Here is a 20735-nt window from a genome sequence, read left to right as displayed (position 1 = left end):
GAAATAAAGTTTTTATATTTTAACTTAAAGCGGTTAAACTTCAGCATGAAGTAAATGAAGCTTAATTAGTCTCCATGGTGAATGAAGAGCAATAAAAACATTACTGAGAGTTTTATGGATAAATCACACATCAAAAAACAGATTTTCAATTCTTATAAAATATTATGCCAATTATTTGTACATTAACTTTTTTGAATAAACATTTGACTTACTTCCAACATCCAGTCTGGTTCCTCCACCGAACGTGTACCACAGTGATACAAACTCATTGAGCCGCCGTACAAAAACCTCTCACTGTAGAGAGACACGGCTCTCTGACTTTGTCTGACTCAACTAAACCTACAAACCCTAAAAATTGATACTCAACCATAAAAGTTGGAAATAGTCATTTATCCTGTGGTTCAAAATATTATCATTATTTGCATTACAGTGAGTTTTTGAAGTTATGTTGCTGAAGTTAACTTTCTCTCTGAGTACAAAAATCTTTGTTCAAAAACATATAAATGAAAATGATAAAGCAACTATCTTTATCCTGGACTGTGTAATATAAAAAATATAAAGAAATATGACTCATTAAATATTAAAAATGTTATATATTTGACTTACTTCCCAATTCCAGTCTGGTTCCTCCACCGAACGTGTACCACAGTGATACAAACTCATTGAGCCGCCGTACAAAAACCTCTCACTGTAGAGAGACACGGCTCTCTGACTTTGACACAAACACAATCACTAAAATTAGCCTGCATTGTTAAAACACCCACTTGCCTCATATTAAAAATGTATCATTTGGTTCATATGTATATATTTTGAGTAATAATTGACAATTTTGTTGTTATATATTAAAATATAACAAATATCATTCAACATGTTTTCTCTCAGACTTTGAATTAATGTACTGATTAAAATTTGTTTAAGTGTTAAAGTCTCCAATGACTCATGCTAATGTTAGTAATTATCAGACACATATAAAAAAGCATACATATAAATAACAGTGTCATCAGTAAAGATTTGTATTTTTGCTTGGATGTGTTTACCCAAGTCATTTTTTAAGTAGAACTAAATGGGTCCCAAAATGGAACCCTGGAGGACACCTTTAGTTATCTCAAGAAACCAAATAATGTCTGAAGCATTTAGCAGCCTTAGCACTGAGCCAAGCATTCCTAAGTTTGTTCAGCAGCAGATCATGGTCCACTGAATCAAATGCCTTAGATCAGGGGCAACTGGAGGCCTCGGGGCCGCATACGGCCCGAGCCCTTACTTGAAGTGGCCCTCAGTACAACTACATGCATTTGAGCATGAAATTTTAAAAGTGCAGTGTAAAAATGCACAGAATTACTTTTTGCAATTCATGTTGATCTGCTGTTATTGCACTGATAAAAAAAAAAAGAAATCACAAAAAGTGGTTGTTTTTTGTTTGCTTCAAACCTTTTGTATAGCTATTTATACTAGTATACATGCATTAGAGCATGAAATAAGTTAAGTTACTGCACTGTAAACATATTGAAAATTGCAGTTTCATCATATCTGGTGAATTGCACGGTTCTACATGTGGCCCTGTGGTAGTGTCCATGAAAAATTGTGGCCCCCTCCAGCAATTAAGTTGCCCATCCCCGCCTTAGATAGATCCCCAAATAAGGCAGGGGGATGCTGATTTCTGACCAAGGCACCAATGAGAGCACTGAAACATTTCTAATCAATACTATGATGATGATGATTATCAATCAGTTCATCAGAGTGATCCAGGTCCCTGTTGGAGCCAGTCAGAGCATTTCCATAGAGAGCCACTTTGCATCAGCAGCACCATGCTCCAGTGCTCTGGGAGAGTTTATAGTCCTGAGAGTTGAACACTGGATGACTGACAGCTGTCCTTCATGACAACAGAAGCCACAGAAATCCTCCTCATCAAAAACATGACTTTGATCTGCGTCCTCATCTGGACTCTCCTCTGCTGCTGTTTCACAGGTAAAGTCCAGAGAATCAAACTCCTCTCCTCTATGAACATCCGTCACTCTGAAATGAAGCTGACAAAACCATGACGCAGCTTTATGTTTCTGTCTCTGTGTCCTCAGAGTCCAGAGGACAGTACACTCTGACTCAGCCTGGAGCAGTGAGCTCTGCTCCGGGAGGCTCCGTCTCCATCAGCTGTAGGACCAGTCAGGATGTTTATGTCACGAACCAATTAGCCTGGTACCAACAGAGAGATGGAGGAACTCCTAAACTGCTCATTTACTCTGCTAGCACTCGTCAGTCAGGGACTCCAGGTCGTTTTACAGGCAGTGGATCAAACTCTGACTTCACTCTGACCATCAGCGGAGTTCAGACTGAAGATGCAGCAGTTTACTACTGTCAGAGTTTTCACTATCCCAACAGTCAGTACGTGTTCACACAGTGAAAAAGCGTCGTACAAAAACCTCCCTCAGTCAGACTGAACAGAAACTGAACTGACTGCTGCAGCTGGAAGCTACTGCAGAGACTGACACACTTCACTGGACACACACTGTACACCCCCCCCCCCCCCCCCCCCCCCCACCCCACCCCCCCCCACCCCACACACACACACACACGCTCACGTTTAATTTATTCTCACAGGCCTGATGACCATTTAAACAGACTCTATTACAAAGACTAAATTCATTATAATCACTTCAAATGACTTTTAGAAAAGCTATTTTTCCAGCTGAGGACACTTACAGCTGCTCGTCCCAATAATCATGAACCAGCTTATCTGTAGACAGAAAGTTACCTTGTCACTACTTGAAACCTTTCTATTATTGTTCCTGCTGCCTTCAGGCTCATCACACATTTGTTGGCATTTTGTAAACACAAATAAATATGACAATATGTGAGACAATATTAGACCTGCAGCAGCTGAAGCATGAATAAGATTTCACTATAATAAATTACTGAGAGGAAAGTGGAAAAGACAACCTTTATCTTTGTTGAAAATACAAATTGGGGTTCAACAATTTTTTTCCCTTCATGAATTAAAAATACCATGATGTTAGTTCATCATGAATTAAAATCAGTGTCTAAAGACGTATCCTGAATATGAATGTAAATCTTTTACAGCTTTAATCACTGGCCCTTTTCATAGTGCTGTTTTCTTCCGGGACATTTACGACCCTGTAATGACTCGCCTGCCCTATAAACACGCCAGAAGCAAGATGACGGGATCAAGTGATGCCGCCAATATTCCTCCTCCAGAGGTAGTCACAGAGGAGGAAAATTGGTGGGACTGTTGGAAGCGGGACCACTATGAACGGGCCATCCCGTCAAGGCAGAATATTTGATGCGCGTGACGTCTAACACACACATCCCACTTGGTCCAACAGCCATCCAATCATGTTCAGCAGCACAATAACTGCGGCCACCGTTGCTAACTGTGCACAGCGTCCATCACTTATGGTAAACAAACCGGCATACTAACTGTGCACAGAGTGTCCGGTGCTTGTTTTAAACAAACAGAGGTCGCTAAGTGAACACATGCTGCTGCAGCACATACACACTGCTAAAGAGCTAACTGTTAGCCTATTAGCACTGTGCTACTGTGCAGCACTGCTGCTGCTCTGTCGCACGTCACTATCGTCTCCTCCCACCTCGTTCTGCGACGCTGGACTGCACTATGAATGGTCACGAATATCACGCCTTCACGGGATCACTATTAACGCCCTGAGGCGAAAAGCCGGCACAGATCTTTCCGGCAATATAGCGGAACATTTGAGGGGATGGCAATATGAAAGTGGCTACTGAGACAGTTTCAGAGTAGAAAGTTGTAAAAGTTGTAAACATCATTTACCTGCTTTGAACCAGACTAGGCTGAGTTCAGTACAACACTGATTTGTACAAAGTGTCTTGGGGCATTAACCAGTAGTGACTTTAGAGTTTTAGAATGAGATCATTATCACGTTTTTTTTTTCAAATCTGAGGGACTGTAGTCATAAAAAGGAGTACAGGTCGACTTTAACATCAACACTCATTTAATTCAGTCTGTATTGTAACACACAGCTGGTTCATAAGTAAACTAACAAAAAGAGTCCCAAAATGTCCAAAAATCATCATGATGTTTTGTATAAGTTGTTAAATGTGTGCTACAAGACATTGATTTGATTTGTAGACCAACCTTTAATCAAAGATATTAATGCGCCAAAAAAGATGCTGGCAAACAGTCAGAACATTTCCATAGAGAGCCACTTTGCATCAGCAGCACCATGCTCCAGTGCTCTGGGAGAGTTTATAGTCCTGAGAGTTGAACACTGGATGACTGACAGCTGTCCTTCATGACAACAGAAGCCACAGAAATCCTCCTCATCAAAAACATGACTTTGATCTGCGTCCTCATCTGGACTCTCCTCTGCTGCTGTTTCACAGGTAAAGTCCAGAGAATCAAACTCCTCTCCTCTATGAACATCCGTCCCTCTGAAATGAAGCTGACAAAACCATGACGCTGCTTTATGTTTCCGTCTCTGTGTCCTCAGAGTCCAGAGGACAGTACACTCTGACTCAGCCTGGAGCAGTGAGCTCTGCTCCGGGAGGCTCCGTCTCCATCAGCTGTAGGACCAGTCAGAATGTTCATGCTGGGAGCTGTTTAGCCTGGTACCAACAGAGAGATGGAGGAACTCCTAAACTGCTCATTTACTATGCTAGCACTCGTCAGTCAGGGACTCCAGGTCGTTTTACAGGCAGTGGATCAAACTCTGACTTCACTCTGACCATCAGTGGAGTTCAGACTGAAGATGCAGCAGTTTACTACTGTCAGAGTCTTCACTATCCCAACAGTCAGTACGTGTTCACACAGTGAAAAAGCGTCGTACAAAAACCTCCCTCAGTCAGACTGAACAGAAACTGAACTGACTGCTGCAGCTGGAAGCTACTGCAGAGACTGACACACTTCACTGGACACACACTATACACACTGTACCCACACACACACACACACACACACACACAGTTAATTGACCCATCACCTTCTGTCGTTTCTTTGTGTAGAAGAAATTTCAGATCATTTAAAAAGCAGGAAGTATTTTCTCTTCCTTCTGACATGAAAAACAATATAACAACTTCTGCTGTCTTTTATAAAGGCTTGTGTGAGTGAAGAACATATGTTGTGCAATGGAGCTAGATACTTGTTTGTAGAATCTTTTGGTTTGTTTTTTCATTTTTTATCTTCACTACTAATTGTATGTTCGGAACTAAAATAAGGATAGAAAATGTATATGTGTTAGACAATATAGACAATATTCATGTTCCATCGAGGCAAGACAAACTGAGTCAACTGAAAATCAGGACTGAAATACAAACTCATGTGATGAGGGGATGACCTGCAGGTGGAGGGATTGGCAGAGAATCTCAGGTGAGGAGAATGAGGTGATTAGACAGGAAAATAAGCTGACAACTGATTGGCTGGAGAGAAAAAAGGACTGTGAGAAGGGAAGGACTAACAAAACTGATTCAGAGCAGCTGTGTAGATACATAAACGTTTATAGAATGTACGTATATACCAACATAAATGTATCTGTCACACCAATTATAAATCGTCTCAAGTCTCATTCTCTGAATTATATGTTCTGATATAAGTAGTCATATCTGTGTATATTGGACAACATATATGCTGACAGCAATAAATATTGCTGTGCATTTCATAGGTCAATGTCAGACTCTAGTGGGAACTATTTAGTAGATAATGAAGCCACAAAAAAAGGGAAATCATTATTAAGACTCCCTTAATTTCCTTGCAGTTCATAGAGGTCACCTCTTGACTTGCATTAAAGCGTCTTTGAGTGCCTAGAAAAGCGCTGTATGAATGGAATGCATTATTATTATTATTATTGTTGTTATTATTATTATTATTATTATTATTATTACATTCCATGTCTTCCTATACATTTCTGTAAAACAAAATCTAACAGGCAAATTTCCAATAAGGTTATGGTAAAAGAGGGTTGTACCCTAAAACTTCAAAGTAAATTTTCTATTATGATTCCTTTTTTGCATAATGAGCAGAATCAGGTGTCCTGACTTGGTTTGGTTGACAGTTCACTGCCTCTGTGTGTTTGCATATGTGTCCTGCCTCTCTGCTCCCAGCTGTTAAGAGGCCAGTGTTGATCAGTGGCTGTCCAGGCCTTTCACACACACTGACACGCCGGCAGCACAATGAAGATATCACTGATTCTACTGCTGCTCACCCTGGGGCTCCTTGTTCAGGGTGAGACTCTCTTCTGAAAACTTTGCTTCAGGATCAAACCAGGTTCACCACAACGATGTTCTGCTGTGATGGAGAAACACTGGAACAAGCAGCATTTACCTTTTTCCATCTCGTCTGCATCTTAGAGAAATGACACTCTTCTGATATTAATCAATCACACTTCTCCTCTTTTCATGTTCTCCAGGTTCATCAGGAGACATCATCCTGACTCAGTCTCCTGGATCTCAGTCTGTTGTTCCAGGAGAGACTGTCTCTATCACAAGTAAAGCCAGTTCAAGTGCTGGTACTTATCTTAATTGGTACCTTCAGAAATCTGGACAACCTCCTACACTCTTGATTTATTATTCCACAAGTCGTCAGTCTGGAGTTGCAGGTCGTTTCAGTGGGAGTGGATCTGGAACTGACTTCACTCTGACCATCAGTGGAGTTCAGACTGAAGATGCAGGAGATTACTATTGTCAGCACTGTAACGGCTTCCCGTTCACACAGTGATACAACGCCGTACAAAAACCTCCCTCATATAAAGAGGAACTGATCTGACTCTACAGCTGCACATTAACTACAACACAACATGACGAATAACAGAATATCAGTTTAATCCTGAAAACATTTAATTTTTTTTTTAATTTTAGTTGTAGGACGTTTTTTTTTTGTATGGTTGGTGAATATAAGTTTGCTGAAAGTTCTAATCACATGTATAATTCCTGCTACTATAATTCAAAAGTGTAATTATAATTATAATATTTAAGTTTCATGTTTAAAATGTCATACATTTTATATATTGCTGATAAATTTTACTGTACTCAACATTTGCAAACAGTTACATATCGTCAAACTTTACATTACAGTACAGTTTAGTAGAGAGTAAGACACTGAGCATGATTTAAAATCATCACCTTAAATTACATAAATCCAAGTGATTTGACCCTAAATGAAACTCAATCAGTTTGTCTTAAATGGATCCTGTATTTTAATTTATTCCATCGACATATGAGAGTGAATATGATTTTATAATATGTTCGGGCTGAACTGATTTGATGAAAAGGTCTTGTTTCAATAAAATATCCTCTCTTTCATGTCATGACTGATTCTGCAGCTGATAGGTGAATTATTATTCATTACCCTGGAAATCTATATATGAAAATAAGATGAATGCATTTAAAATGAAAAATTGTTCTTTTTATTTTGGTTAAAATCTTACATTTGATTCATTTTATATCACTTTATGCAGATGATGAGCTGCCTTTTATTCCTAATCCTGTGTACATCCGTACTATTATTCAGATTTTTGAGTTCAAATGCTTTGTTTACTGTGCATTAATCTCAAGAATTCTCCTAATATCTTCTATATTTAAAAAAAAAAAAAAGGAGTCAATGATTTTCATAAAACATATAATCAAATCTTTATTGCTTTAAAAATTTGAAAGCATCAACACAAGCAAGAACATGAGAGAAAGAGAGAGTTACAGACTGCAGAGTGAGAGCAGCAGCAGAGTAAAACCAGTGAGTCAGGTCAGGACTGGGGACACTGGTCTCTCCTCAGAGTCTCTGAGAGCGGAGTCTGGGAGCCCTGGGTGGCCTCACAGGTCACAGAGCCCACCTTCCTCCACTGGTCTGCAGAGAGCCTCAGGGTGCTGCTCCAGCTGTAGTGGCCGTCCTTCTCCAGCACCCCGGGGCTGCTGCTCTGCTCCCAGCTGATGCTGCTGCTGCTGCTGCTGCTGCTGCTGCCGTCCACCTTCCAGGACAGACTCCAGTCTGAGGGGAAGCCCTTGTTGGCCAGGCACATGAGCGTGGCCTCCCCCTGCTGCAGCTGCTCACTGGAGGGGGGCAGCACCGTCAGGGTGGGACGGGCATCACCTAGGAGACACCAATCAGATTAGAGGACAGCGGGACCACACAACTGTCAATCAAGCAGCAGACACTTGGACACCTTTCCTGTGTGAGAGTTGATTTTCTCCTTTAAGGAGTTTCTGTCAGATGGTTTTTCTGCTCCACCAGTCACTCACTCACACATTGTTTCACTTCCCTTTAAGAAGCCTCTCATGCACATCAGCACAGAGAGAATCATCGTACAGAATGAGCTGAAATATATCAAACTACACTGAAATAACAGAAGCAGGCAACATATTTAAACTCTCATCAACAGCATATAAACCTTAACTACACATTGTTTAAGTTGTTAAATTTAACATCAATAAAAACAGAAAATAAACTGACAGCAATTAAATGTTCTTTCTGTTAATTTCAGGCATTATTTAGTAAACTGTTGAAACGATTTAAAGACTAAAAAAACTGCAACAATAAATGACACAATATAAAGATTACAAAACAAATCTATCTCCAATCTTTATCTCCACTTTGTTCAATGTTACTTCATGAAGATAATCCACCATAACAACAGTTATTATTATGCTGTGAATTTAAAAATTGTTCTTTGCAATCAGTTTTGCAGTAAGTACTAAAAAAGTAAACAAGAAATAAAGTTTTTATATTTTAACTTAAAGCGGTTAAACTTCAGCATGAAGTAAATGAAGCTTAATTAGTCTCCATGGTGAATGAAGAGCAATAAAAACATTACTGAGAGTTTTATGGATAAATCACACATCAAAAAACAGATTTTCAATTCTTATAAAATATTATGCCAATTATTTGTACATTAACTTTTTTGAATAAACATTTGACTTACTTCCAACATCCAGTCTGGTTCCTCCACCGAACGTGTACCACAGTGATACAAACTCATTGAGCCGCCGTACAAAAACCTCTCACTGTAGAGAGACACGGCTCTCTGACTTTGTCTGACTCAACTAAACCTACAAACCCTAAAAATTGATACTCAACCATAAAAGTTGGAAATAGTCATTTATCCTGTGGTTCAAAATATTATCATTATTTGCATTACAGTGAGTTTTTGAAGTTATGTTGCTGAAGTTAACTTTCTCTCTGAGTACAAAAATCTTTGTTCAAAAACATATAAATGAAAATGATAAAGCAACTATCTTTATCCTGGACTGTGTAATATAAAAAATATAAAGAAATATGACTCATTAAATATTAAAAATGTTATATATTTGACTTACTTCCCAATTCCAGTCTGGTTCCTCCACCGAACGTGTACCACAGTGATACAAACTCATTGAGCCGCCGTACAAAAACCTCTCACTGTAGAGAGACACGGCTCTCTGACTTTGACACAAACACAATCACTAAAATTAGCCTGCATTGTTAAAACACCCACTTGCCTCATATTAAAAATGTATCATTTGGTTCATATGTATATATTTTGAGTAATAATTGACAATTTTGTTGTTATATATTAAAATATAACAAATATCATTCAACATGTTTTCTCTCAGACTTTGAATTAATGTACTGATTAAAATTTGTTTAAGTGTTAAAGTCTCCAATGACTCATGCTAATGTTAGTAATTATCAGACACATATAAAAAAGCATACATATAAATAACAGTGTCATCAGTAAAGATTTGTATTTTTGCTTGGATGTGTTTACCCAAGTCATTTTTTAAGTAGAACTAAATGGGTCCCAAAATGGAACCCTGGAGGACACCTTTAGTTATCTCAAGAAACCAAATAATGTCTGAAGCATTTAGCAGCCTTAGCACTGAGCCAAGCATTCCTAAGTTTGTTCAGCAGCAGATCATGGTCCACTGAATCAAATGCCTTAGATCAGGGGCAACTGGAGGCCTCGGGGCCGCATACGGCCCGAGCCCTTACTTGAAGTGGCCCTCAGTACAACTACATGCATTTGAGCATGAAATTTTAAAAGTGCAGTGTAAAAATGCACAGAATTACTTTTTGCAATTCATGTTGATCTGCTGTTATTGCACTGATAAAAAAAAAAAGAAATCACAAAAAGTGGTTGTTTTTTGTTTGCTTCAAACCTTTTGTATAGCTATTTATACTAGTATACATGCATTAGAGCATGAAATAAGTTAAGTTACTGCACTGTAAACATATTGAAAATTGCAGTTTCATCATATCTGGTGAATTGCACGGTTCTACATGTGGCCCTGTGGTAGTGTCCATGAAAAATTGTGGCCCCCTCCAGCAATTAAGTTGCCCATCCCCGCCTTAGATAGATCCCCAAATAAGGCAGGGGGATGCTGATTTCTGACCAAGGCACCAATGAGAGCACTGAAACATTTCTAATCAATACTATGATGATGCTGATTATCAATCAGTTCATCAGAGTGATCCGGCTCCCTGTTGGAGTCAGCCAGAGCATTTCCATAGAGAGCCACTTTGCATCAGCAGCACCATGCTCCAGTGCTCTGGGAGAGTTTATAGTCCTGAGAGTTGAACACTGGATGACTGACAGCTGTCCTTCATGACAACAGAAGCCACAGAAATCCTCCTCATCAAAAACATGACTTTGATCTGCGTCCTCATCTGGACTCTCCTCTGCTGCTGTTTCACAGGTAAAGTCCAGAGAATCAAACTCCTCTCCTCTATGAACATCCGTCCCTCTGAAATGAAGCTGACAAAACCATGACGCTGCTTTATGTTTCTGTCTCTGTGTCCTCAGAGTCCAGAGGACAGTACACTCTGACTCAGCCTGGAGCAGTGAGCTCTGCTCCGGGAGGCTCCGTCTCCATCAGCTGTTCGACCAGTCAGGATGTTTATAATGGGAACTTTTTACACTGGTACCAACAGAGAGATGGAGAAACTCCTAAACTGCTCATTTACCTTGCTAGCACTCGTCAGTCAGGGATTCCAGGTCGTTTTACTGGCAGTGGATCAAACTCTGACTTCACTCTGACCATCAGTGGAGTTCAGACTGAAGATGCAGCAGTTTACTACTGTGAGAGTGCTCACTATCCCAACAGTCAGTGGGTGTTCACACAGTGAGAAAGCGTCGTACAAAAACCTCCCTCAGTCAGACTGAACAGAAACTGAACTGACTGCTGCAGCTGGAAGCTACTGCAGAGACTGACACACTTCACTAGACACACACTGTACACCCCCCCACCCCCACCCCCACCCACCCCACACACACACACACACACACACACGCTCACGTTTAATTTATTCTCACAGGCCTGATGACCAATTAAACAGATTCTATTACAAAAACTAAATTCATTATAATCAATTCAAATGATTTTTAGAAAAGCTATTTTTCCAGCTGAGGACACTTACAGCTGCTCGTCCCAATAATCATGAACCAGCTTATCTGTAGACAGAAAATTTCCTTGTCACTACTTGAAACCTTTCTATTATTGTTCCTGCTGCCTTCAGACTCATCACACATTTGTTGACCTTTTGCAAACACAAATACATATGACAATATGTAAGACAATATTAGACCTGTAGCATCTGAGGCATGAATAAGATTTCACTATAATAAATCACTGAGAGGAAAGTAGAAAAGACAACCTTTATCTTTGTTGAAAATAAAAATGAGGGTTCAACATTTTTTTCCCCGTCATGTATTATAAAATACCATGATGTTAGTTCATTATGAATTAAAATCAGTGTCTAAAGACGTATCCTGAATATGATTGTAAATCTTTTACAGCTTTAATCACAAGCCCTTTTCATAGGGCTGTTTTATTCCAGGACATTTACGTCCCTGTAATGTCTCGCATGCGTTATAAACACGCCAGAAGCAAGATGACGGGATCAAGTGATGCCGCCAATATTCCTCCTCCAGAGGTAGTCACAGAGGAGGAAAATTGGTGGGACTGTTGGAAGCGGGACCACTATGAACGGGCCATCCCGTCAAGACGGAATATTTGATGCGCGTGACATCTAACACACACATCCCACTTGGTCCAACAGCCATCCAATCATGTTCAGCAGCACAATAACTGCGGCCACCGTCGCTAACTGTGCACAGCGTCCATCACTTATTGTAAACAAACTCGCATGCTAATTGTGCACAGAGTGTCCGGTGCTTGTTTTAAATAAACGGAGGTCGCTAAGTGAACACATACTGCTGCAGCACATACACACTGCTAAAGAGCTAACTGTTAGCCTATTAGCACTGTGCTACTGTGCAGCAGTGCTGCTGCTCTGTCGCACGTCACTATCGTCTCCTCCCACCTCGTTCTGCGACGCTGGACTGCACTATGAATGGTCACGAATATCACGTCTTCACGGGATGACTATTAACACCCTGAGGCGAAAAGCCTGCACAGATCTTCCCGGCAATATAGCAGAACATTTGAGGGGACGGCAATATGAAAGGGGCTACTGAGACAGCTTCAGAGTAGAAAGTTGTAAAAGTTGTAAACCTCATTTACTTGCTTTGAACCAGACTAGGCTGAGTTCAGTACAACACTGACTTGTACAAAGTGTCTTGGGGCATTAAGTAATGACAGTAATGACTTTAGAGTTTTAGAATGAGATCATTATCACCTTTTTTTCAAATCTGAGGGACTGTAGTCATAAAAAGGAGTACAGGTCGACTTTAATATCAACACTCATTTAATTCAGTCTAATTGTAACACACAGCTGGTTCATAAGTAAACTAACAAAAAGAGTCCCAAAATGTCCAAAAATCATCATGATGTTTATATATGTTGTTAAATGTGTGGTACAAGACATTGATTTGATTTGTAGACCAACCTTTAATCAAAGATATTAATGCGCCTAAAAAGATGCTGGCAAACAGTCAGAACATTTCCATAGAGAGCCACTTTGCATCAGCAGCACCATGCTCCAGTGCTCTGGGAGAGTTTATAGTCCTGAGAGTTTAACACTGGATGACTGACAGCTGTCCTTCATGACAACAGAAGCCACAGAAATCCTCCTCATCAAAAACATGACTTTGATCTGCGTCCTCATCTGGACTCTCCTCTGCTGCTGTTTCACAGGTAAAGTCCAGAGAATCAAACTCCTCTCCTCTATGAACATCCGTCCCTCTGAAATGAAGCTGACAAAACCATGACGCTGCTTTATGTTTCTGTCTCTGTGTCCTCAGAGTCCAGAGGACAGTACACTCTGACTCAGCCTGGAGCAGTGAGATCTGCTCCGGGAGGCTCCGTCTCCATCAACTGTAGGACCAGTCAGGGTGTTCATAATGGGAACCATTTAGCCTGGTACCAACAGAGAGATGGAGAAACTCCTAAACTGCTCATTTACCTTGCTAGCACTCGTCAGTCAGGGATTCCAGGTCGTTTTACAGGCAGTGGATCAAACTCTGACTTCACTCTGACCATCAGTGGAGTTCAGACTGAAGATGCAGCAGTTTACTACTGTCAGAGTGTTCACGTTCCCAACAGTCAGTGGGTGGGCACACAGTGAAAAAGCGTCGTACAAAAACCTCCCTCAGTCAGATTGAACAGAAACTGAACTGACTGCTGCAGCTGGAAGCTACTGCAGAGACTGACACACTTCACTGGACAAACACTGTACACATGGAATGGAACGCTGTACACACGCGCACACACACACACACACACACACACACACAATCTCGAGTTTAATTTATTCTCTCAGACCTGAGAACCAATAAAACAGACTATTACAAAAAGAAAATTAATTACAATCACTTCAAATGATTTTTAGAAAAGCTATTTTTCCAGCTGAGGACACTCACAGCTGCTTTTCCCAATAATCATGAACCAGCTCATCTGTAGAAACAGAAAATTACCTTGTCACTGTAGTATACCTTCAGGAGTGAGAAAAGTGAATTAAAGATCAAGTCGAAGTTCCTTTTAGTTTTCTTTATTTTCAGACATCAGAATACACTGGCTAAATACAGCGGAGGAGACCTTTTCATCCAATATTAAAGGCTGTTTAAGAAGGGGTCTGTCCTGGTCAAGCCTAAGGGTCTCCTCTGAATTTTCTCTTTGTTTGTAAGGCTCCACCTATAGAGCACGCTCTCGTGAACGTGCACGCTGTTATACCTACTTTTTATCCTTATAAGGATGCAACCTGTACTTCTTTATATCCAAATTCCAACGCCTCTTGTATCTGATATATCCCAGATCTTACAGCCCCTTATTTCTGGTTTAAACCAGCCTGGAGACTGGCTGCGTTGGACTGTTTCATTGAGCACTGAACCTCTGGTGTCTTCCATCAAGAAATGCATCAATAATATTGGAGTCCTCATCTCAGAGTCACACATCGTGAATCAGCCTTTATGCCGACGATATACTTTAATACATCACAGAATCCTCCCCCTCCCTTCTTTTACTCACTCAACTAAGGTCAGGGTGAGGCTTTCCTTGTTAATAAAGAAACTTACATTAAACTGTACCAATAGTAACATAAAATATACTACATCACTACTTGAAACCTTTCTATTCTTGTTCCTTCTGCCTTCAGACTCATCACACATTTGTTGACATTATGTAAACACAACTACATATGACAATATGTGAGACAATATTAGACCTGCAGCAGCTGAGGCATGAATAAGGTTTCACTATAATAAATCACTGAGAGGAAAGTGGAAAAGCCCACGACCCGGCCCCGGATAAGCGGACGAGAATGGACGGATGGATGAAAGTGGAAAAGCCAACCTTTATCCTTGTTGAAAATATAAATTAAGGTTCAACAATTTTTTCCCTTCATGTATTATAAAATACCATGATGTTAGTTCATTACGATTTAAAATCAGTGTCTATAGATGTGACCTGAATATGACTGTAAATCTTTTACAGCTTTAAATGGCATGCTAAATGTGCACAGTGTCTTGTTGGTGCTTGTTGTAAACAAACAGAAGTCACTAACTGAACACATTCTGCTGCAGTGCAAAAACAGTACTGCTACAGAGCTAACTGTTAGCCTGTTTGCACTGTGCTAATGTGCAGCACTGCTGCTGCTCTGTCGCACGTCACTATCGTCTCCTCCAACTATCCTCCCACCTCCTTCAATTGTACAAAGTGTCTTTGGGCATTAACCAGTAATGACTTTAGAGTTTTAGAATGGGATCATTATTATCTTTTTTTTCAAATCTGAGGGACTGTAGTCATAAAAAGGAGTACTGGTCGACTTCAATATCAACACTCATTTAATTCACTAACAAAAAGAGTCCCAGAATGTCCAAAAATCATCATGATGTTTATATATGTTGTTAAATGTGTGGTACAAGACATTGATTTGATTTGTAGACCAACCTTTAATCAAAGATATTAATGCAAAAAAAGATTCTGGCAAACAGTCAGAGCATTTCCATAGAGAGCCACTTTGCATCAGCAGCACCATGCTCCAGTGCTCTGGGAGAGTTTATAGTCCTGAGAGTTGAACACTGGATGACTGACAGCTGTCCTTCATGACAACAGAAGCCACAGAAATCCTCCTCATCAAAAACATGACTTTGATCTGCGTCCTCATCTGGACTCTCCTCTGCTGCTGTTTCACAGGTAAAGTCCAGAGAATCAAACTCCTCTCCTCTATGAACATCCGTCCCTCTGAAATGAAGCCGACAAAACCATGACGCTGCTTTATGTTTCTGTCTCTGTGTCCTCAGAGTCCAGAGGACAGTACACTCTGACTCAGCCTGGAGCAGTGAGGTCTGCTCCGGGAGGCTCCGTCTCCATCAGCTGTAGGACCAGTCAGGATGTTCATGGTGGGAACTGTTTAGCCTGGTACCAACAGAGAGATGGAGGAACTCCTAAACTGCTCATATGCTAGCACTCGTCAGTCAGGGATTCCAGGTCGTTTTACAGGCAGTGGATCAAACTCTGACTTCACTCTGACCATCAGTGGAGTTCAGACTGAAGATGCAGCAGTTTACTCCTGTCAGAGTCTTCACTATCCCAACAGTCAGTGGGTGTTCACACAGTGAGAAAGCGTCGTACAAAAACCTCCCTCAGTCAGACTGAACAGAAACTGAACTGCAGCTGGTTGCTGCAGAGGCTGATACACTTCACTGAGAACACAGACACACACTTCATTGATTATATAGCAACGAGATATGAAAATCCTGGATGAGCCGGCTCTGGTCACATCAACCAAAACAAGTGAGGACACTGGATTCTGGTCATTATGAAAAAAACAGAAACAGAATAGAAAAATTACTTTCAATGACTTTTTCCATAACATTACTAATTGTGCCTCAGATATTTTGTTTTAAAGGAACTTGGATTTGCAAGTCTTCCTGTCAAAGAGGGGACCTCAGTGAATGGTAGTGAAATTAAAGGAATCTAAAAAATGACTTCATGATCTAGTTTCCACTCGAGACAGATATATGGATTCACTGATGTTATTAGGGCCACGGGGCAATCACACCGAGCACTGGTCCCATACAGCAATAGCTGTCACACACACACTTATTTATTATTATTTCCAGCTCAGCTCCTGAAGTAAGGCTAAAATACACTGTGTACAAACAATTGTTAAACTCTTCAGGTTGAGCCATTGAAACCCATTCAAAATTCAATTTTTGATCTCACTTACGTTAAAGCATGATACATGCATTTTATTATATCTTGGTATCAATCTGGGCTTTGGCCTTGGAATTGATCATTTTGACTACTTTCCACCAGATTGCATAATTTTGACCATATTTAGCATATAGAGAAAAAATATGTGATTACCAGTAGATGTCACAATTCCTACCTCCTGCTCCCTTTGATCCTGAGAAGTATGTGAGTGTGTATGAGAGTGTGTGTGCATGTACGTGTTTTTGTGTGTAAGTATGTGTGTGTGTGTGTGTGTGTGTGTGTGTGTGTGTGTGTATGTGTGTAAGTATGTGTGCAAAGTTTTCATTCACTCTGTTTCAGGTGTTTTTTGTGCAGGTTCAAAGCACCTCTAAATATTACTTTGTATACAGGGGTCCATACACACATGCATGTCCTGCTTAAAATAAATCAAAACATGGGTCAACTTGAATCATATCAAATATGCAGCCATCAAGAGAGACATGACAAACTCATAAAAAAAAGAGTTATTTACAATTTTGCGATTCCAGCCAGGGGGGTGGTCTATCAAGGTGGATTAAGGAAAAGCCTGGCTTATTTTTGTAAGTCTTGCTAATTTAAATGAGAGATGCGTGGCTTATTTGACTCCACGCTAAGTAACCATGGTAACTTATACCACCGAACTAGCCTGCTCCGGGGCAGACTAGCAGAAAGCTTACTTTAGCTGTGTGGGAATTTATTTCTGATGGCGTAATAAAATCCCAAAAGACAGTTCCGTCACTTTTCTTTTCGAGCGCGCCTCACTTTTGTTTAGATTTTTTTTCTCACAATGTGACGAGGCTTGACTTTACAGACATATTTCAGTTAATCTATTTAATTCATGCAACTTTTGTTTTGGAATGAACCCTTTATTTGAAAGGTCAACATGTATGATTCAAGAAAAGTGTGTAGAAGTCTTTTAGTCCTTTATTCATTAATTTTGTTCTAGCTGTTAAGACAAAAAAAAACACATTAAATGCAGTCCAAACCAGGACCTTCTGCTGTGGTAAAATGTATACTTACATCATTCCCTAGTTTCTTTATCTCCAATTTAATGTATTAGATTTTTAGCTTTTTGTCTCCAAATCGAGTTTTTGGTTTTCAGTTGCCATAAGCATATGACGCTTGTAGATCGAGCCGACATCCTGTGAAAAAAAACGTATCAAAGAGTAGCTAATTACAGTATGTAGTTGCCAATTATTATTTTTCTTAATTTCTCAATTTATTATTCCTTGCTTGAGTAGTTGCCAGCTGTGTCTTGCAGTAAGGTGCATGGTTAAACACAATTTGTAGAATGAAGACACATCTGAAACATTTTCATTTGTCCAAGTCCTTTGTGGCTGTTCAGATTTCTCCTGTTGAGATGTAACAGAATAATTAATATAGGGCAGGGTTACTATTACCCAGTTAGGCCAATTAACCTGACATTCATTGTAGTTGTGTGTTCTCCAGGTTAGCCTACAGCATCACCTGTGAACATACAGCTGTTATTATCCACTACAGCCTACTGATAATATAACCAGTCTTATTGTATCTGTGTTCATTTATTAACAACTACAAATAACACAATAAGTAGGACTGAATTACTCTTGCAGCAGTATTGCCTGTTTTTGTGACCGTCACTTTATATCTATCTATAAAAGCAAGAAGTGTGTGTGTGTGTGTGTGTGTGTGTGTGTGTGTGTGTGTGTGTGTGTGTGTGTGTGTGTGTGTCTAGGTCATATCTCACTGACCGTTCAGTCAGACTGACCTCAGATTTCGTATGTGGCTTGTGCATGGCACGAAGGTGTGCATCCTTGATTTTGAAGATTTTTGAATTCATTTTTCAAAATATCATTGTTTACGTAGGACGTGTTGCGGCATTGCACTGTTTCTGATCGGACGCCTTTTAGGGGAGCTCCACCCCATTGTGTGATAGGCCTACACCTGGTCAGTAACACAATTCACTCTGGATTTCCACCCTGACTCATCGCATCTGTAAGTCTATTTAGCCTACCTATCTTTCAGAGTTTTAAAGTGCGCTACAAGGTTTGATTTTCCAATAATATTCTAATAGTTTCCAGCGAATATCAATGTTCAATGTGTATGTGCTGGATGGTGTGCGTACCTTATGAAAAGTGTTTTATGGAGTTGCAGACATTGTACTGTGGCATGTAATGTACTAATACATACTTCCTACGGGCACTGCTTCATAAAGCTCCAACAGCATTGTTTGCTCAGCTGCCGATGAAAAAGCAGTGCTGTTTTTCCATCTCGTTTTGTGACCGTCAGTTGATGTTCTTCATAAAGCTCCTTCAGCGCTGATTTTCAGCACTTTTTGTGCATGTTATTGGCTGTTCCATGATCGATTAATACTCACGCACAAGGCCGGCTTGTCTAGTCTGGGTTGAGTTAGTGTTGGTTAGGCACACTGAGCTGCGTTAGTGGAACGGCTTTAGCCTCAAGTGAAAGTTGTTGTTCATTTTAACCAGGCTTTTTCAATTATTTGTTTAGCTGCTGGAACAATCCCCTGGTGTATAAAAATGGTGGCATCATGACACAAAATTTGGCATTTAAAGGGTTAAAATAATTAGGTCAGATGTAGGTGAAAAAAATCACTACAATGAAAGTAGAATATAATAATGTATAACATTTTTTTATAACTTGCTTTCAAAGAGCGCAAGCATTACAAGTGTGCATAAAAGTTGAACTGCCGCTGAGGGATAGCCTATATTATGATGGTTAAAAGTTAAGTTTATCAACTACAACTGTGTGTGTGTGTGTGTGTGTGTGTGTGTGCGTGTGTGTACAGTGTGTGTCTAGTGAAGTGTGTCAGTCTCTGCAGTAGCTTCCAGCTGCAGCAGTCAGTTCAGTTTCTGTTCAGTCTGACTGAGGGAGGTTTTTGTACGACGCTTTTTCACTGTGTGATCACGTACTGACTGTTGGGGATGTGAAGACTCTGACAGTAGTAAACTGCTGCATCTTCAGTCTGAACTCCACTGATGGTCAGAGTGAAGTCAGAGTTTGATCCACTGCCTGTAAAACGATCTGGAGTCCCTGACTGACGAGTGCTAGCATAGTAAATGAGCAGTTTAGGAGTTCCTCCATCTCTCTGTTGGTACCAGGCTAAATGGTCCCCACCATGAACATTCTGACTGGTCCTACAGCTGATGGAGACGGAGCCTCCCGGAGCAGAGCTCACTGCTCCAGGCTGAGTCAGAGTGTACTGTCCTCTGGACTCTGAGGACACAGAGACAGAAACATAAAGCAGCGTCATGGTTTTGTCAGCTTCATTTCAGAGTGACGGATGTTCATAGAGGAGAGGAGTTTGATTCTCTGGACTTTACCTGTGAAACAGCAGCAGAGGAGAGTCCAGATGAGGACGCAGATCAAAGTCATGTTTTTGATGAGGAGGATTTCTGTGGCTTCTGTTGTCATGAAGGACAGCTGTCAGTCATCCAGTGTTCAACTCTCAGGACTATAAACTCTCCCAGAGCACTGGAGCATGGTGCTGCTGATGCAAAGTGGCTCTCTATGGAAATGCTCTGACTGACTCCAACAGGGACCTGGATCACTCTGATTAACTGAATGGTTTTGAATTTTCCCCCATAATAATAACTGTTGTTATGGTGGATTATCTTCATTGAGTAACATAGAACAAAGTGGAGATTTTTAAAAAAGTTGCCTGCTTCTTTTATTTCCAGTGTAGTTTGATATATTTCAGCTCATTCTGTACGATGATTCTCTCTGTGCTGATGTGCATGAGAGGCTTCTTAAAGGGAAGTGAAACAATGTGTGAGTGAGTGACTGGTGGAGCAGAAAAACCATCTGACAGAAACTCCTTAAAGGAGAAAATCAACTCTCACACAGGAAAGGTGTCCAAGTGTCTGCTGGTTGATTAACAGTTGTGTGGTCCCGCTGTCCTCTAATCTGATTGGTGTCTCCTAGGTGATGCCCGTCCCACCCTGACGGTGCGAATTACGTTTTGTGCCGCCTACAGATGTGTGATATCGTCATTGGTCAGAAAGAACCTCTGTCATCACAGGAGGACTCAATGGTAATAAAACCCTCCAAATCCATTTCTTTCATTCTCTCTTCTTCAGCATCTGGCTGTTGTTGTTCTCACATTTATTGTTAGCAGTGTTTAATAAGTTACTTTTAGGTAACGGTTACATTAC

General features: G+C 40.4%; 1 protein-coding gene and 3 gene segments (V, D, J or C); 3 read left to right on the top strand and 1 right to left on the bottom strand.

Annotated features, from left to right (window-relative positions):
- The first annotated feature begins 1913 nt into the window (after positions 1 to 1913).
- LOC131985212 (Ig kappa chain V region 3547-like) lies at positions 1914 to 2395 on the top strand. The segment is given in 2 exon segments: positions 1914 to 1965; positions 2073 to 2395. Coding segments are annotated over 2 exon segments (375 nt in total).
- Positions 2396 to 4319: 1924 nt separating this feature from the next.
- Positions 4320 to 4801, top strand: LOC131985211 (Ig kappa chain V region 3547-like). The segment is given in 2 exon segments: positions 4320 to 4371; positions 4479 to 4801. Coding segments are annotated over 2 exon segments (375 nt in total).
- A 1352-nt stretch (positions 4802 to 6153) lies between these two features.
- Positions 6154 to 6697, top strand: LOC131985634 (probable non-functional immunoglobulin kappa variable 6D-41). The segment is given in 2 exon segments: positions 6154 to 6205; positions 6390 to 6697. Coding segments are annotated over 2 exon segments (360 nt in total).
- Positions 6698 to 7690: 993 nt separating this feature from the next.
- LOC131985608 (immunoglobulin kappa light chain-like) lies at positions 7691 to 20073 on the bottom strand. Its single transcript, XM_059350810.1, has 4 exons — positions 19905 to 20073; positions 19486 to 19797; positions 8892 to 8927; positions 7691 to 8062 (listed from the first exon to the last, which is right to left on the bottom strand). The coding sequence occupies exons 1-4, from the start codon at positions 19993 to 19995 to the stop codon at positions 7719 to 7721; spliced, it is 783 nt and encodes a 260-aa protein (XP_059206793.1). The 5' UTR covers positions 19996 to 20073; the 3' UTR covers positions 7691 to 7718.
- Between the last annotated feature and the right edge of the window lie 662 nt (positions 20074 to 20735).

The sequence above is a fragment of the Centropristis striata genome, chromosome 14, assembly GCF_030273125.1.
Source record: "Centropristis striata isolate RG_2023a ecotype Rhode Island chromosome 14, C.striata_1.0, whole genome shotgun sequence".
NCBI classification, from domain to species: domain Eukaryota; kingdom Metazoa; phylum Chordata; class Actinopteri; order Perciformes; family Serranidae; genus Centropristis; species Centropristis striata.
Note: the sequence above shows the minus strand (reverse complement) of the source record. Positions and strands in the feature narration are given on the sequence as shown.

What these genes read in the sequence shown, in the direction of transcription:
- LOC131985608 (XM_059350810.1), bottom strand. Translation starts at nt 19,995, where the DNA reads ATGACAACAGAAGCCACAGAAATCCTCCTCATCAAAAACATGACTTTG. An exon ending in CCTCTGCTGCTGTTTCACAG is followed by an intron (nt 19,798 to 19,904) that starts GTAAAGTCCAGA and finishes CTGTGTCCTCAG; the next exon opens with AGTCCAGAGGACAGTACACT. An exon ending in CCCCAACAGTCAGTACGTGA is followed by an intron (nt 8,928 to 19,485) that starts TCACACAGTGAA and finishes TATCACTGTGGT; the next exon opens with ACACGTTCGGTGGAGGAACC.